At 36.6% G+C, this 18658-nt stretch overlaps 1 protein-coding gene across 1 annotated transcript; it reads right to left on the minus strand.

Moving 5' to 3' along the window:
• Window positions 1–5982: 5982 nt before the first annotated feature.
• LOC119075790 lies at window positions 5983–7596 on the minus strand. The gene is made up of 2 exons (XM_037182358.1): window positions 7540–7596; window positions 5983–7449 (listed from the first exon to the last, which is right to left on the minus strand). Exon 2 carries the CDS (start codon window positions 7421–7423, stop codon window positions 5990–5992), a length of 1434 nt encoding a protein of 477 aa, XP_037038253.1. The 5' UTR covers window positions 7424–7449; window positions 7540–7596; the 3' UTR covers window positions 5983–5989.
• Between the last annotated feature and the right edge of the window lie 11062 nt (window positions 7597–18658).

Genomic DNA, 18658 nt, shown 5'->3' on the forward strand with positions numbered 1-18658 from the left:
AAACTCACTTCAATCTTAAGCGGCTCTCGTAATAGAGTACTGAAACTAGGACAGTGTATTATACAAACTGTTACAGTGTAAAAAAATTAGTAAATATTTCCCCCACAAAATAGTACTCTATTTGACAGCTGTCACCATGATCAATCGTGATTGTAGTGCGTTGGAGCGAAATGTCTATAGTTTTATATAAAAACACTGCCGATAAACGAATAGGCGATACACATTCTCTATTTCTACGCAGGAAGAGGGTGGATTATTATAAAAACGAGCCATCAGAACAGTGTACATCTTAGAAATTGCGCATAGCGCAATTACGAAGCCCCGTACGACGTTCCTTTCAAATGTAACACAAATTTCAAGTTGACCTAAAATTTTAATTTATTGAGTGGCCTAGGGCCTAGTTACGGCCTTAGTCCAACGACCCAAATTTAATTTTTTTTTCCGGCAAATGAAACAAAAATTAGGAAAATCGGATCAAATTTACTCGAGTTATATGCAAAACACACTTAGGGCCGTGGAGCGGCCTTAGTCCAAGGACCCAAATTTTAAATTTTTTTCAACAACATTCTATTCGGTGTTCGATTACCTTTCAAATGAAACAAAATTTAGGAAAATTGGATGAGATTTACTCGATTTATATGCAAAATACACTTAGGGCCGAGGAGCGGCCTCAGTCCAAGGACCCAAATTTAAAACGATCTTCGCCACATTATATTCGGGCTTCGATTACCTTTCAAATGAAACAAAAATTACGAAAAAAAGGATGAAATTTACTCGAGGTATATGCAAAATACACTTAGGGCCGAGTAGCCTTTCACTTCTAAGGCCCTAACTTACGGTCCACTCACCCGATTTAAAAAAACTTTTTTTTCCTGGATCGGTATCGACAATACCTATCATTTGCCGTTTCATTCGTCGTTTACATCGTTTACATCGTTTTTTTTGGCCGTAAATATCCCCAAAAGACCTTAAAGCACTTAGGCGGCCCTAACTCACGAAGGCACGCCCCAATATGCCCATCTTCGAACTTAGCCTCACTATTTCGACTATCTTTCAGAGAAAAAAAAAATTGAAATTTGATTTACTCAAGATATCGACGTGACAGACAGACGGACAGACAAAATTTTTATTGCGGATTCGTCATCTATGAACATAGGCAAACATTTTGCCCTTACCGTCTGCTTCGAATTCCATCAATTACACACGGCATCGTAATCCTATAAGCCCCTTTGTAATTCGTACGGGGCTAAAGACACGGATGTTCTTCGTACAGTTTTCATTTGCAAACAAAATGGACGTCTCACCTTTCGATTTCCCGTTTTCCTTTGTTGTCACATTTATTGAATTCAATTTCTAAGTTATTTTCACATGCAAAAAATGAAATTGCTTCAAAGCCGAGCACTTTGCTGTATCAAAACGATTTATTCAGCGAACGTGACGAATCTGAACTACTGATGATGACGACGACGACGACGACGACGACGAGACTAATCTTAAATGGTCATTTTTTCTTCATTGCTACGTATATTTATGGACTCGAATCCCCTTTAACAAGATTACGCATCTCATTGTTATGTACACATGCGCTTATGTATACATGGACCATGTACGCAGGGGTGTAACTTAGAACAATTTTTATTGTCGCTACTTAGAACATTTTTGATTTTTGTACCAGCCGTTGAATGTCGTTCAAAAACATCGAATCGTTTTTCAATTTTCTGAATGTTATAGTTTTCGTCAACAACGATTTTCTGTTATAGTAACTTTTAATTGTCTTTGGCAATTGCCTAAAATCGATGGTATTTTACGACAATTTTTATGGTAAAGTGCCCGTACTGTGACCATGTATATAGTCGACGCATTTTCTGTATGTTACACGCCTTTGTTCGAATGATTTAATTTTTCCGCATGCACCAACACAATAGACCCCCCGGTGTTATGATATGTTTAGGTTTTTATCGTTTTTATGCGATGGATGTGGTAAGCGATGAAATAGTTATTGCCTAAATTGCCTAAAATAACCGTCCACACAGATACGTATACAACTTTTCATGCTTGAGGGCCTAGATTACGAGAAAAATTCCGTAATTTATGCCCAAGGATGAAAACACAATTTTTACCCTGCGTGAGGTAAAACGATCGAAACAATAGGGTGACCAGAATTCTGTTTTGGTCGATTTGTGCCAGAGCTACGTTGCTTCAAGCGAAAGTGATTATAGTCGACAACTGTCAAATAGAGTCAAATTTTCTGTGACTTTCCGGTGGTTTTCCGGTACTTTCGTGAAGTGACGTTACTTTTCGTAACGTGACTTTTTTCGTCCTTGGGCCAAGGAGCTTGTTTCCTCCTTATCTCATCTACTATTGTCGTATCGAATGACATTTTCACATATTTTTGCAGAATGTGACCAAATCTTATGAAAATAAATTGCTCTGTGTATATGCAGACGCGCTTTCGTCGCGCCTCCCTTCTGTTCGAACAAAAGTTGCTTCTTAGGACCCGAAAGACGCCAATTAAATTCATTTCAGGGACACCGTTCCCTAATTTTACACGAAATGGACAAGGTTACATACCGAATGAAGCTATTGAATGAAGAGCACATTGTTTCAAATGACCCTAGTGCGTTCGAAATAAGGTCCTCGACGACCTGTTTAATTACCTTAATAATGCACTAGGAGCTGCTCTATCTTCGGTCCAACAATATGCGCAATTAGCACGCCTTTCTTTCCGCCGACTGTGCAGCAGATTGATGCAATTGATGAAACCCCATTCTCATCACAAAATATCTTATCAGTTTCGCGAATGGAGATGCCGGCTGATCGCATTGTGCTGCAAATTTCTCCGGAACCTATGGCCGGATCTCCGTCTCTCAGAGTCATTGTTGACTGGATGTTCTGGTTGTAACAGTTGTAAAGCAAGGCGTTACTATAAGAAATACATTCAACGGAACATTCAATTAGCTTACCAGGTAAGTACTTGGATCTAGAGTACTTGTACTGTAAGCCTCGACAAATTGACTGAAAATGTTATGCGCCATGTTTTAGTTTGTTGACACATTTAGACAAACGTCAATTATTATTCATTTTACTGACAAGTTGTACCGGTAGACCCCAACACCGAATACCGGTTTTGACCAAAAAATACCGGTATTAATACCGAAAAATTTAAATTATATTTTTGTTGGAAAATTTAAGATTTAATTTGCTTATTTGGCCTGAATATATATGGCAAGCAATGTAACAACAAATTTAAGAGAATCATGTCCGGAGCGATAGCGGAGGACTTGACGCCGTCTAACCCCCAAAAAAATAACGAAGAAATTTTTTTTGAGACGCGGCAGCTATGTATAGCCGAACACATTAGTTTATGCCCTTTAGACTATAAAAAACCTATTCAAAATACACCAAATTGACTTTTTCCAAACAATCAAAATCTTTCAACTTACTCTGTATGTTTCTGTCTATCTATCGACGGTCGATCTCGGAAACTAGTAATTTAGTAGACTAATATTTTTTGGCTTATGGGAGATAGAGAGTTACTTTCTTCGGCAAAGTACCACAGAGGGGCACAGAGGGGATTTCCGACAAATTTTTGATTTTCGTCAAATTTTCGATTTTCGTCAAATTTTCAAATCTCGTCAAATTTTTGAATTAGAACTGTCTAAAACGACTACACTTCTAAAACGACTGATATTCCCAACAAAAATCTCTTCGAGAAAAGTGTGACGCAGTCTTTGAGGTCCAATTTCTAAAATGAATGATATCGCTAGAGTTGACGCTCTCAGCTTCGTTACGCAAAAATTAAATTTTACACCCAATTTTAGTTCAAACAAGCTGGCTTAGTTTTCCTCCATCATCTGCCAAATAATTTTTCCCAAAAAAAATTTGACTGGAAACAACAAAAATTTTACCAAAAAAATCTGCGTCGCATGTGGCAGATAAATTTTCTTGCTGGTCTGTTCCCATCTGCCACTTTGCGACGCAGATTTTTTTGGTTGTTTGTTGTTTTGTTGTATTAAAACCGGTATTGAGATTTCAAATACATAATTAAAAGTTTTAAAAATTAATATCTCGGCCAAATCAAAACATTTTGTGGTGTGTGACAGCTCGTTGAACTCGTATGGACGCCTAGATTACGAATACAATAAGTGGGGAGTAGCAGGAGTGAAGGGGGAAAAGTCAAAAAGTTCGTGTATGTTCCTTAGTCCTGCGGAGAAAATTTTTGACACATTTTTCAGTGTGAACGGACTTGCGTCACGGCCCTTCACTAACGTATAGCTCACGCTCCGTCAACCGAATTTCATAAACATAATAAAGCAAAATCGCCTAAATCCAATCAAAAACTGATTGGCGCCTTGTTTCTGGTTCACAACATGGGGTCATCTCACGATTCGGTTATCCGATTTTCATAAACTTTTTTGTTGTCGATCGGTATCAGTCAAAAACACTCAAAAGAGTAAAAGTGACGCAAGTCCCTGTGCATACTTCCAAAACGCGTACGCTTGTACGCAAAAACTGTAACAGCAAAAATTTGACCAAAGAAATTCTAGAAACAAAATTTTACCAAAAAAATTTTGCGTCACAAAGTGAGAATGCGTCACCCCCAGCGATATCAGTTGTTCCGGAAGTATGCACAGGGACTTGCGTCACTTTTACTCTTTTGAGTGTTTTTGACTGATATCAGTTCTTTTGGAAGAATTAGTAGATTAAAAAATTTGAAAAATTTTGAAAATTTTGAAAAATTTTGAAAATTTTAAAAAAATTTTAAAAATTTGAAAAATTGAAAAAACACTAAATTTAGGAAAAAAGTTTGAGGTGAGCAGAGCTTACCAAAAGCGAACAAATTTGTTCTACCATACACATCCACACACACACACACACACATAAAAGTGTTCTTATATGGGGCTTATATGGGAACTTCGAGGAGCGCTAGCTCCCAAACGAGGCCCGTTCCCCCCAAATTTTTTTTTCTGGAATGTCTTAGAATGACGACTAGAATCTACTCCCAAAATTTCAAGAAATTCTAAAGAAGACTTTAGGAGATAGGCTCTAACTGGAAACACGGACGGCCGGACGGACGAACGGACGGACTAACAAAGTAACGTAGGATTTTTTCATTTCGTTTGAAGTACTGAAATTGACCAAAATGTATGGAGATAGGGCTTCTTGGAAGATTTATTGCGTGGCCAAATTTTAAGCTACAAGAACGTGTGATAGCTCGTTGAACTCGTACGGACGCTTGAAGCTAATTTGGGGTCATTTGGAGTTGAATTGTAGAACTTCAATATTTGCTGTATATATGGTTCTGCAGCCTACGACAAAATTTTTTTTTTTAATTTTTTCTAGTAATAGGACTTGCGTCACGGGCGCTATGCTAACGCGCGCCCATGATTGTAAATACTTTTCATTTGGCGTATCACTGACAAGAAGTCAGATGCCATTTCCTGGTTCTCCTGGTTCTTTTTCTTTAGTTTGAGGAGACACTGTTCCAAAGCAGACGGGACAAGTCATCTTGGCATGATAAACTTTCATGCCATCAGAGAAAGTGCACTTCCACCCACTCCTGAGGCACAAAAGTTTTTCCATTACTCAGGTATTCGAATTTGTGTATGTATACCACGGGGCAAGGGACTTGAATGATAACATTGTAATCGATTACTTCAAAATCAATTTTATTTTTCTCAATCGAAAATCTTTAAACAAATTAGTTTGTTGTGGCTTATAACTAGGAACAAATATTTTCGTCGTGCATTCATTACTCCTAGCAGCTGTACGTTAAATTTTATTGAGGAACTCTCAGTACAGTTAAAGAAGAAGACATCAAAACAAGATTTCTGTTGAAGATTTTATGAATTTTATGCAAAAAATAGGAGTTATTTCGTTGCAGGAATTAATTAATGATTTAGGCAACAAAGGTTTTGCACACAGGCGCCAGCATAGTGTGTTGCGGTTATCGGTGCTTTGTGTATTTATTAAAGTTTTCGCAATCGGTTTAACTGTGACGCTTCCCTTCAATTAAGCGAGTGTTATATATTGCATTTGTATTTGAAACTGACCAACCGTTAAGCGGACGTAACCTATTTATGACGTCACAGCTCTTCTCTTTCCATTCCAAATACTTGAAACATTTTAAAGAAGGAAACATCTCAATTGCTGCAACGAAATCGTCAGGTTCCACACCGAATAAAATCTCCTCCAGCAATGGGAATGCTCTCGAAATCCTTAAGCAATCATCAGAAGACATTATGTCAGCATAGTTGTCAATGTCAAGTTTTTTCACAGTCGGATGTTTATTCAATAAATTGGAAAATTGTCGAAGTTCACAATTGGAAGAAATTGTCAATGATTCGAGCTTATCGCAAAAAAACAGAAATGTCCATACTGTGTCATCGTAGACGTCAGTGCCAAAATCAACGTTTAACTCCTTCAGATTTTTGAAATGTAAATCTTCGCTGACCGGTTTCATGAGAATATCGCGCAGCTTAGGATTTGCGTGTAGTCTTATTTTGAGTTGTAATTTTTCCAGATTTTGGAAATCTTCGTTTCCATTCCAAAAATGAAAATTGTCGGCGTCGAACAGCACTTCGAACCATATGTTGCCCGCTAAAGTTTTAATTTGAGGATTCAAACGCAATGCGATCGCAAAATTTTTTCTGTTACATTTGTTCATGTCACTCAAGTTAATCGTCAAATGTTCCAGATAAGGGAAACAGTTTGCTATGTATTCATTGTCCAAAGGTGGCATATCTTCACTAAAGCAAACGCTTCTTAATTCTAGTTCACGTAGTTTCGGGAATAATTCGTGCAATTTCTTTTTAGCTAGGAAAAACACGTCGCATATCAGTTTTTCAACTTTTACAAATGGTTTTGTTAGTTTGATCAAGTCATGGCTCGAATAATCTTTGGAATCTTTTCCATAAAATTCGATTTTGGTCAAAGACTCGCTGCAATACTCGTTTATATATCCGATGAGTAGAGGTTCCCATTCATGAGCTCTATGAAATTGAATAAGTTCACTTTGCCTAGACTGACAATGCGACGAAGAAGGTTGAACTTGTCTAAAACAAAACCGGAATTCAATTTCAGAAAATAGATCGCCGAAACAGCGCAAAAATTGTAATCCCAATTTCAATTGGCGAATTTCTATAGTTTTGTCAGACGAACGAAGGCGACCGAAGAATCGTCCCCGGCAACATTCACAGGTGCGCTCATCATCGCCATTCCGAAATTTTAATACTTCGATGAAATGCACCAAGTTCCGACCATGCATCCGTTTGAAGACGTATCTGGCTGTGTCTCTCATTTCCTTATTGGAATCGGCAACGTTCAGAAGTTCTTCAATGGTCAAGTGTCTTAAACAGTTCTCCAGACAATGAAAACCCAAATCCATAATTTGCATGCTGCTTTCATTCGTGCTAAGTTCCATTGTTGTGTATTATGAAATGGACCACACTGTTCGATGTATCGACAGAATTACAAATCAATTTTTCAATATGTTACAAATGAACATTAGTTCTGAGTATCATTTGCATTTGTTCTTACCTTCACAAATAACTTCTTTCTCTTCACACACACGAAATACGGGTTGTTTGTGCTACGACTTTCAAACTACAACTGACCGTAGTTTTTAGCAGTTTTTGATTTTCAGATTTTTCGTTACACGGATGCACAAGTACCTAGGCTGAATATGTAGTAGTGGTGTACTCGACATCCTTTTTTACCTGCTTCAGCATCGTTCGTTTGTTTTTTTTTTCCTACATTAAAAAGCCAAAAAAAGTCCAAAAATAAGTATTTTTGTGAGACCCCCTCCCTCCCTTGTGTGACGTCATATGTGAACAGCCCCTAAGAAAAGTGGGGACGGACTTACAACATTTAGTAGCGAGCCGTGATTTACCTTTCTTCTCAATGAATAATCATCTGCACGATGAACTGCCGTTCATTCATCCGTGCCATTAAGGATTTGGGCTTATGCTTAAATCTGCACTTGATGGATAGCATTGTGTAAGTGCCATTCTCATCACATAACATTTCGAATTTCCGCATCCCCATTCGCTTTCCCGTACTTCGTCGTCAGCGTACTTTCTTGTCGCTGTTAGAAATAATTAAATTCAGAAATAGCACTAATATGATTTGAACTGTAATTGTTACAAAATGCACATCCGCTTCCATTGTTAAATTGTGATATGCCGAAAGAAAACTCACGAACGTAGCTGTTGCCATTTTCTTTGGGAAAGTCTTCGGATCGGATTGAAAAGTTTGTTTTCACTAGAAATTTCAATAACAACTTCAATGACGTGTTGTCATAATTTTCCGGGACACTTTTTGCGGGAACCCCAACACTGACTCCATTTTGATTTCTCAAAAAAAAAAGTTCTTGAAAATATTGATTACCTTCGGAGATATTCGATTTTGAAGGTTTTTGATATAAATGACTTTTCCGGCTGGAAGAACAATTTTCCATTTTCCGTGAAAAAAAATTGTGGCACCACTGTCCATGGCAAACAACATGAAACAAAGAAAAATCTGTTTTTCTACATACAGGCCTGGACTACATGTAATATTTCCAGAAAAAAAATCCCCAAAAATGTTAACTACGCGGTAACTTCGCGCGACTACCAAGTGATATGTTGATTCGAAAATTCGTACAAAAGGTACCACTTGGTACCATTTCGGATTTTTGTGTTACAGTTGGTGAATATATGTTTCGATATAAAAACGCTCAAGGTCATTGGTACTCTATGGGACAATTTTACCACACCAATAAGGTTGTACCAACAGGTAAACAAACGTAACAAATTACGCAACATTTTGTGGTCATGTACCTACCTAACACACATTACATTCCATTATCTGTTTTCGAATTGACGCCTACCCAAACAATTTTTTTGTGTTGTTTCGGTTATACAATACACTTTCCCACAGTCACTTTCCCGATAGATAAAATATCACAATCATCATAATAACCGTTCCACAAAGGTACCCGTTACTTTTGATATAGAAAATTTAAATATTATTCAGATGATTCTACCTGCAACCGTTTGCCCCATTACCGATCTATATATAATGTTCAGGACTCAGGTAAAAGCGTAAAGGTTAAACGAAGGGGCACTGCACTTGTTTCAGGAAACGAGATTTTTTTTATTGTTTAGTCGGGCTGCGGATCAAAATTTCGATTGTAACAAAATTCTTATTTTCAGTGCTTGTGCGGAAATTGCACAAATGGTACACATGAAGGGGTTCAATAATTTTGATGGAAATTTTTAGCCTGACCTAATTGAAATATATATTTGCGACCATGCCGGGTATGAATAGATATAACAAAAAGTTTTAAAAATAATCAATTTTCATCAGGTAAAACACACTGACCTTTTATTGTATCTTTTCTGGATACTCGAGATGTATTGTCTGAAAAAGTGACATATGTTCCATCCACAGCAAATTGATTTTTTCATTTTTTTTTTTTGAATTGACATGCTGCATTTGAGAAAACATGGATAGAGAGTTCGTTCTCAAACTACGTCACAAAATAGAATACTTCTTTGGCTAAATTATTTGCTTAGGTTAACTGCTGTTGACCGAAAGCCAGAGATTATTTTCGAGAATTTGAATTCAGAAAATTTTTGAAAATTCCGAAAAATGCTGAAGAAAACTCCGAAACATTGAGAATTTTTTCAAAATTCTTCGGAGTTTTTTTAGAACTTTTCGGAATTTTTCAGAAATAAAATTCTCTAAATTAAGCGCTGCCGATGACGTGTGTGTAATAAGGTCTAGGATGGCTTGAGATCTATTAGATTAGTACCCTCCATAAGGAAACTAACGCTCAAAAAGTAATAGATTTTTTTGTAGTACCTCGTCCCTCAAATTACTCACTAAGTGCAGGGCCTATATTCGCGAAAATATTTTCTCAAATTTTCAGAAATTTTGGCGATTTTCTTCAATTTCCGTGAAACACTTTTCCTCGCCTTCTACTCGAGCTATAAATGCCACTATTGGCAAAATGAAAAGTTCCAAACAAGGAATCCACTAAATGTTCTATTCATTTGTCAACCAACTTCACTGCTGTCATAGCAGTGCTGTGACATTTCATAGATTTTTACCAGATATTTCACCATATGATTTGGTCTGAATCTTCCCAAATGCATCCCAAAACTAGAACTCAAGTTAAACTATCATTTCTAGCAGTTTTCTTTCCAGTCTCATCTGGATTCGAGGATAGATTGATGTGTCTATATGTCAGTTCCTAGAATTCCATCTCTCTGAAGGCTCACCCTTCTTCCCATTGCTAGAACTCTAGGATTGTGAGTACTTCCATCGGTTTTTTCAAGCTTTCTTTGGGACTTTAGGAAAGTCCGAGGTGTCTGGAGGTCAGTTCCAAAAATTTTATCACTGCGAAAGGTCTATCTACTTCCCAATGCCAGAACTCAAGAATGACCAGTACTTCTATAAATTTTTTAAGCATTTTTCTTGATTTAAGGAACGTTTGAGGTCTCTAGATGTTAGTTCTCATATATTACAAATGTCAGAAATCGGCCAGCTATTGTTGGTAGGATATGAAATTACCTTTCCAAAAAGCCCCCACACGTCAAAATTGAATAAAAAATTACCAGGGAAATGTGTCTCAAAGTTAGCGGTTTTTTTGGACCAATTTTCCAGGAATTCTCCATCGACCGGGCAGTTCGGGTCACTCGACAAAAAAGTTGTTCTGTGAGTTTTAGGTATTGGATCAAAGTTTCCGAAACTGTTGAGGCCACTACAAAATATTTCGTTTTGACGGAGACATCCGAATTTTAGGTTTTAGAGTAAAGCCGGTTTGAACCGTTTATTACCGGTTCGTGAGAGCCAAGAAAAAAAATTAGTTCGGAAACGTTAACCCCTTAATCACATAATGCAGTCAAATTAATTTAAAACTCGCCAGCGACGACGTTTCCTGACATAGCAGCCCAGACTATAGAGGGCGCCCAATTCATCAAAGACTAAAAATGCACGCAGGATCTTCTTTGACTTCCCCAGTCGTTCTCGTCGCTATTTCGAGAACCAAATGGTATAAAATTGATATATGAATGACCCCTCATCTATGTATACATCGAACCATCAAAACTATGACGAGAGGAGAAAAACAAATTGAAAAAAAATCCGAAAAAATAATCCGAAACACTTTCATTGTAAAGTGTCACATTTTAATTGAATATTTTCGAGTTTATTATTCTTCGTTCCATAATCGAAACGAAACTCTTATGGTTGGATAAGTTGTCTAAAGCCCAATCTTGTGTTACAGAAAAATTTCTATTTTCCTTGGTAAACAATTTTTTTTTTCGTCTTTCGTCTATAGTATACACCACAGCAGAGACAACAGTCCATAGGTAAAATGTCTATCTAGCGATGAATATAACGTCTACATTATATGTAGTCCCTAAGTTACACATAATTTCAATTTATTGTATGCTTTATCCAAGAGAGTGCATGATTATGTGACGTTCTGTCTCATACACATACGGTTATACCTCCAATAAATTGGATACAGCATTTAGATTTAATATTATGAACGGAGACGGACAAAACAAAACAAAATCGGAAGAAAAAACAGAACTTGCGTTTGATTTCTTTTGAAAATATAATCAGCCATATGATTGATGATTCATATCTATCAATAAAGAGAAGTGTGACTTGTTAGTTGGGTTGTGAAACGCGGAGATGAATAGGATTTTTGTGTGTTCCTTTCAATGTTTGAGTGGAAATTATTTTATCAAAAAAAAAAAGATTTCGATCACGCGGTATATGACACGGGAAAAAGGAAGAGAGTCGAACCGTATTGAGAAGAAAGGGAAATGTCTGATTTTTATAATGAAACCGAGACTAAGATTTATTCGATTCTAATTTACTGTTCGGAAATTTTATTGAGTATTTAGTCAATCTCAACTGTTGTGATTTCACAAACGCCAGAGATCAAACTTTGCTAATTTAACACAACAAAAATTTTACCAAAAAATCTGCGTCGCAAAGTGGTAGATGTTCAGGAACAGACCTACAAGAAAATTTATCTGCCATATGCGGCGCAGATTTTGTTGTTGAAATTTTTGTTGTCTTCAGTCAATTTTTTTTGGTAAAGATTATTTGGCAGATTATGGGAAAAACTTAGGGAAATCTTCTTCTCAAGCTCATCCTTTCAGTCTCGTTGATTCATTATACGTTTTCGCTATAGAGGGATTCTTCTGAAAAACATAAGACCGAAATCGGACGCATTTTTTATTGGAATAATATTTGTCCAGTCCAGGAAGGTATTCGACCCCAGAACCCAGAATCACTTTCAAAAAAAATTCTTCGAAGCTTTTGTGGCTGGTAAGAGGTCATCAAAAACCGAAAACCTGCACTTTTCTCAGTTTTCTTCAACTACAGACTGCTACGACTGCTCGAGTTACCATTTCTTGGAAAATTGTTGAATTGTTGAATTGTGGAACATTTAGTACGAGTTACGAACTCTCGACAGTAGTAAATTCGTCAGAGCAACGAATTCACGGTCGATGGGTTTCAAAACGGAATTCTCTGAGGGTTTTCAATATTTTCTGTGGATTTTAGCGAGACTTTCTCGGTGGTAAATCACTTAGGATTAAAAATCCCAACAAAAATCTCTTCGAGAAAAGTGTGACGCAGTCTTTGAAGTACAATTTCTAAAATGAATGATATCGCTAGAGTTGACGCTTTCAGCTGGCAGATAAATTTTCTTGCTGGTCTGTTCCTGAACATTTGCCACTTTGCGACGCAGATTTTTTTGTTAAAATTTTGGCTGTTTCCAGTCAAATTTTTTTTTGGTAAAAATTATTTGGCAGATGATGAGAAAAACTAAGCCAGCTTGTTTGAACTAAAATTGGGTGTAAAATTTTTGCGTAACGAAGCTGAAAGCGTCAACTCTAGCGATATCATTCATTTTAGAAATTGTACTTCAAAGACTGCGTCACACTTTTCTCGAAGAGATTTTTGTTGGGATATCAGTCGTTTTAGAAGTTTTAGAACACTGCTTTTTATAACAGTTTATAACAGAAATTCGGAAATTTGGCAAAATTTGAATATTTGACAAAATTTGAAAATCAAAAATTTGACGAAAATCGAAAATTTTACGAAATTCGAAAATTTGACGAAAGTTTGACGAAAATCGAAAATTTGACGAAAATCGAAAATTTGACTAAATTTAACGAAAATCGAAAATTTGACGAAATTCGAAAATTTGACGAAAATCGAAAATTTGACGAAAATCGAAAATTTGACGAAAATCGAAAATTTGACTAAATTTAACGAAAATCGAAAATTTGACGAAAGTAATTCTCTATCTGCCACCATTCAAGAAATATCTACAAAACCCCAATTGACCCACCCATTTCCAACTTTCGACATTTTTCACAAATGCCCTTCTGTTCTACTCGTAAAACTCTGAGACTTTGCCGAAGAAAGTAACTCTCTATCTTTCATAACCCAAAAATATATTAGTCCTTTCATCCTACGCTCGAGTAGCTCAAAATTTGGTCACTCTAATCACTCTATCTCAAACCCGATTTTTAATTATTTTTTTGTTCGAATCGTGTTACGAATACCTTTCATTTGATGGGTCGCACGCCTCTGTAGGTTTCAATACAGCTAAGCTACAGCCGAAAACGCGTTCCCGACCCTCGAAAACTTCACTCAGAAACCACTTCGAGGCCAATAAAACAAAATTCTGGTTTTTCCTGGGGTAATGGCGTATCACATTTTCATTTTTATGCCCACCCTGAGGTTCCTGCAAAGTTTCATGGAGTTTGCCTGACTAGTTTCCGAGATCGACCGTCGATAGATAGACAGATAGACAGATAGATAGAAACATACAGAGTAAGTTGAAAGATTTTGATTGTTTGGAAAACGTTAATTTGGTGCATTTTCTATCAAAATGACCAACTTCAAAACGATGTATATCCGGCAATTTTAAAGTTACATAGTCGAGTGATAGCTCGTTTTGCTCGTATTTGAAGCGCGAATAAGATAGAATAGGATTTGTGGTGATACAGGCCAAAGGAAAGAAACTTAAATTCTCGCCTATATATAGTTGCCGCGTCTCAAAAAAATTTGAGTCCGCTATCGCTCCGGACATGATTACAGGATAACGCGACTTAGACGATTTGATTTTGATCGGTTTAACGTAATTTTGACTTAACGACGACAGAGATTTTGCGCCTTTTTGCGTTGTTTTCTGATTTATCGAAATACGTCAGACGAATGGCTCGCGATTAGTATAATAGCTTCGCGCTGTGGGATAGTGCTAATGTTAGAAATAGTCCGTTGAGTAATTGTAACATTAAAAAGCACTTCGCATATGTCAGAGTCACGGATGTTTGCAAAATGTATGCAATCAACCTTAATATGGTGAATCTGTCAATGATGTGTCTGAAATATTCCAAATATTTCAAATATCAAACGATGTTTAATTTTAAGTTTGTTTTGTTTGATTTTATTAAAAATTTTGAACTCATCCTTCAAACATCAGTTCTCGCATCACCCAGTCAGACTGTGATCGGATACCGCTCCATGTAGCTTTGAACTCCTCTCAAAGTCAACCGATTTATATTACGTAGTTCTTGCCATCAGCGTACACATTAAAAAGCCTAACAAGTAATTTAATTTAAATGAAAAAGAAGAAGAAGAAGAAAAAAAACTCCTAAACGCGAAAGCCGTTTGTCTTCCACTATCACCGTCGAAATCTCAAATTCATAACACTTTCAAGAATAATGTTCGTTGTTTTGTTTTTATTTAATTTTATTTTTTTCTTCCTCCGTCTGATTAAATGTCCACGTTTGCCACGAACCACCATCTCCAAAAAATAATGTGTATACCGGGCAAAATTGCATTCCATTTCGGAATTTATTTGGCCAAACAAAAATAATTAATTGTCTGCGACGGGTAATATATGACTTGAAATAACATTTTCGTGTGTGCTAAATCGAAATTTATATGATCGCCATATTATAATAACTAATTAGCAAAATTTAATAGTCGTTAACATCTACTTGGGTGCAGAGAGAGAGAGAGAGAGAGAGGGAGAGATCCATCGCAAAAGCAATCAACTGCAGCAAAGTGGATAATGACCTTGAACACAAAATTTTTGTTTACAACAAACATAGACCATTAAGATTAATGCATATCAACAACCGACGCGTATTATACTTACGTACAAACGGCATATGTATATATATGCCGCGAGACTTTAATGACCATTTCGGGTAATTAAATGTGAAATACAATTAGGTCAAAATATTCATTAGAACGAGTTTTATTAAACTCCACGCTAATGTTCCGTTAAAAGAATGTTAATTTTACCGAAAATTATTGATCCCAACAAAAATCTCTTCGAGAAAAGTGTGACGCAGTCTTTGAAGTACAATTTCTAAATTGAATGATATCGCTAGAGTTGACGCTTTCAGCTTCGTTACGCAAAAATTTTACACCCAATTTTAGTTCAAACAAGCTGGCTTAGTTTTCCTCATCATCTGCCAAATAATTTTTACCAAAAAAAATTTGACTGGAAACAACCAAAATTTTACAAAAAAAATCTGCGTCGCATGTGACAGATAAATTTTCTTGCTGGTCTGTTCCTGAATATTTGCCACTTTGCGACGCAGATTTTTTTGGTAAAATTTTGGTTGTTTCCAGTCTAAATTTTTTTTTGGTAAAAATTATTTGGCAGATGATGAGAAAAACTAGGCCAGCTTGTTTGAACTAAAATTGGATGTAAAATTTAATTTGTGCGTAACGAAGCTGAAAGCGTCAACTCTAGCGATATCATTCATTTTAGAAATTGTACTTCAAAGACTGCGTCACACTTTTCTCGAAGAGATTTTTGTTGGGATATCAGTCGTTTTAGAAGTTTTAGAACACTGCTTTTTATAACAGTTTATAAGAGAAATTCGGAAATTTGGCGAAATTTGAAAATTTGACGAAAATCGAAAATTTGACGAAAATCGAAAATTTGACGAAAATCGAAAATTTGACGAAATTTAACGAAATTCGAAAATTTAACGAAAATTGAAAATTTGACGAAAATCGAAAATTTGACGAAATTGGAAAATTCGACGAAATTCGAAAATTTGACGAAAATCGAAAATTTGACGAAAACCGAAAATTTGACGAAATTCGAAAATTTGACGAAGAAAGTAATTCTCTATCTGCCACCATTCAAGAAATATCTACAAAACCCCAATTGACAGACTCATTTCCAACTTTCGACATTTTTCACAAATGCCCTTCTATTCTACTCGTAAAACTCTGAGACTTTGCCGAAGAAAGTAACTCTCTATCTTTCATAACCCAAAAAAATATTAGTCCTTTCATCCTACGCTCGAGTAGCTCAAAATTTGGTCACTCTAATCACTCTATCTCAAACGAATCTGCCCCGATTTTTTTAATTATTTTTTTGTTCGAATCGTGTTACGAATACCTTTCATTTGATGGGTCGCACGCCTTTGTAGGTTTCAATACAGCTAAGCTACAGCCGAAAACGCGTTCCCGACCCTCGAAAGCCACACTCAGAAACCACTGCGAGGCCAATAAAACAAAATTCTGGTTTTTCATGGGGTAATGGCGTATCACATTTTCATTTTTATGCCCACCCTGAGGTTCCTGCAAAATTTCATGGAGATTGGCTGACTAGTTTCCGAGATCGTCCGTCGATAGATAGATAGAAACATACAGAGTAAGTTGAAAGATTTTGATTGTTTGGAAAACGTTAATTTGGTGTATTTTGTATGAAAAGTGACCAATTTCAAAACGATGTATCTCCGGCAATTTTAAAGTTACTTAGTCGAGTGATAGCTCGTTTTGCTCGTATTTGAAGCGCGAATAAGATAGAATAGAATGTGTGGTGATATAGGCCAAAGGAAAGAAACTGAAATGTTCGTCTATATACAGTCGCCGCGTCTCAAAAAATTTTCTTCGTTCTTTTTTTGGAAGTTAGACTGCGTCAAGTCCTCCGCTAACGCTCCGGACATGATGATTTCACGAAATTCATTCATATCATTTTAACATATGTCACGTAATATCGGACGTATCGACTAATCTTTAACCAGATGAGATACATATCGAAAGCAAAATTATCGCCGACGATAATTCTCTTGAGTAGATTACGTATTGGAGTCGGCGAAAGAAATTCATTACATGTGCCTTGTCATACTCCTAATCTCACTCGTGTTTTTTTTTGGTGAAGAACTTGCTGCGGAAACTGTCTTTTCAATAAGCGTTGAAACCTTCGGCTCGGACATACAATTGCACTTGTGAAAAATCAGTTACTGAAGCAAGTTTATCAAAGACATACGAGTGAGTTTGCGAGCAGCACAAGGTTGAACTACGTACCACCGTCAAATGCATTCTGATCTATTGCATGCCCCATGCAAAGGTTGATTATCACAAACTAATTCAAGGAAAATAAACCGACGACAACATTCTTCATGTAATGGATCGCTTTCGCAGGGGGCAAATTGCCGTGTAATTGTCAATTTTCGTATAATAGTTACTTGTTTACCGAGTGGAGAAAATAGAACATTTCACAAAGAGCGATGATTGTGGGCAGAATTGGAATTTCCTATTTTCTCCCAGAGGCGAACACAACGCCTGTTATGTGTGGGAGGTGTAATTTACCGTTTCTCTCCACGAAACAAAAAACATCAATTCAACATACAGTTTTTGAAAATATAAACAAAATGACAGTTCAAGTCAGAAAAATTCTATGGCAGAGAAGGTGCTGCACTTTTCTCACTAGAAATGTCATTCGATCAATCGTCAGCAAAACGTATTTTCTCATCGCCTCTATCGCATGATGTGATAAGAATATTGCGTTTTGTTGACGTTTTGTCTGATGACAATTTTGTCGCAAAACTCTGATCAATTTACGATTCTTTGACAAAAGATTTTTTAAATGAAACCTTTGCCATGTTTACAGCTTTGTCAAGTTTACAGCTTTGACACAACAGCCTTTGACGAGTATAAATCCTTGTAAAGTTTAATGCGTTGCCAAGTAGGAGGAAAGCAACATTTTCAAGGCCAATGATCGCTCGGTTCAGGACAATTGTATACCCTATAGTCACTTCCGCTGGACTGTCCAGACATTGACCATATTTTGAGGAATAAGTCCAGGACGGGTAGCGGCCTTTACCGATGATTATACTCTTTATGAAGGCCAGTCAAATGCCTACATTTTTTACAAAATTTCAACTTTTAGAAACATGTCTATCTCGAGCTATTACAAAAAAAGAATCGGGGTGAAGTTAGCCCAAAGCCAAAATCTGGACTAGTAACAATTTAACCTTATGTGTGTGTGTGTGATGTATGTGTATGTGTGTACATAACAAATCCTATTACATAAAGAGTTATGCTACGGTATTTATATATAACATGTTCTGTTATTTACAACGGATCGTACATTCTATAATCCGATTGTCTGACAAGATATTTAGTCACTCTTGATTGCTGTGTATTTTGGTCGCCCCAATATGTTCAGTACTCTTGACTGGTGTGTATTTTGGCCGGACCAAGATATTCAGTTCTCTTGACTGGTGTGTATTTTGGTCGGTCCAAGATATTCAGTTCTCTTGAGTGGTGTGTATTTTGGTCGGTCCAAAATATTCAGTTCTCTTGACTGGTGTGTATTTTG

This window comes from Bradysia coprophila, unplaced genomic scaffold (assembly GCF_014529535.1).
Source record: "Bradysia coprophila strain Holo2 unplaced genomic scaffold, BU_Bcop_v1 contig_232, whole genome shotgun sequence".
Classification (NCBI taxonomy): Eukaryota; Metazoa; Arthropoda; class Insecta; order Diptera; family Sciaridae; genus Bradysia; species Bradysia coprophila.

Coding starts and splice junctions, on each gene's coding strand:
- LOC119075790 (XM_037182358.1), bottom strand. CDS start 7,423: ATGGAACTTAGCACGAATGAAAGCAGCATGCAAATTATGGATTTGGGT.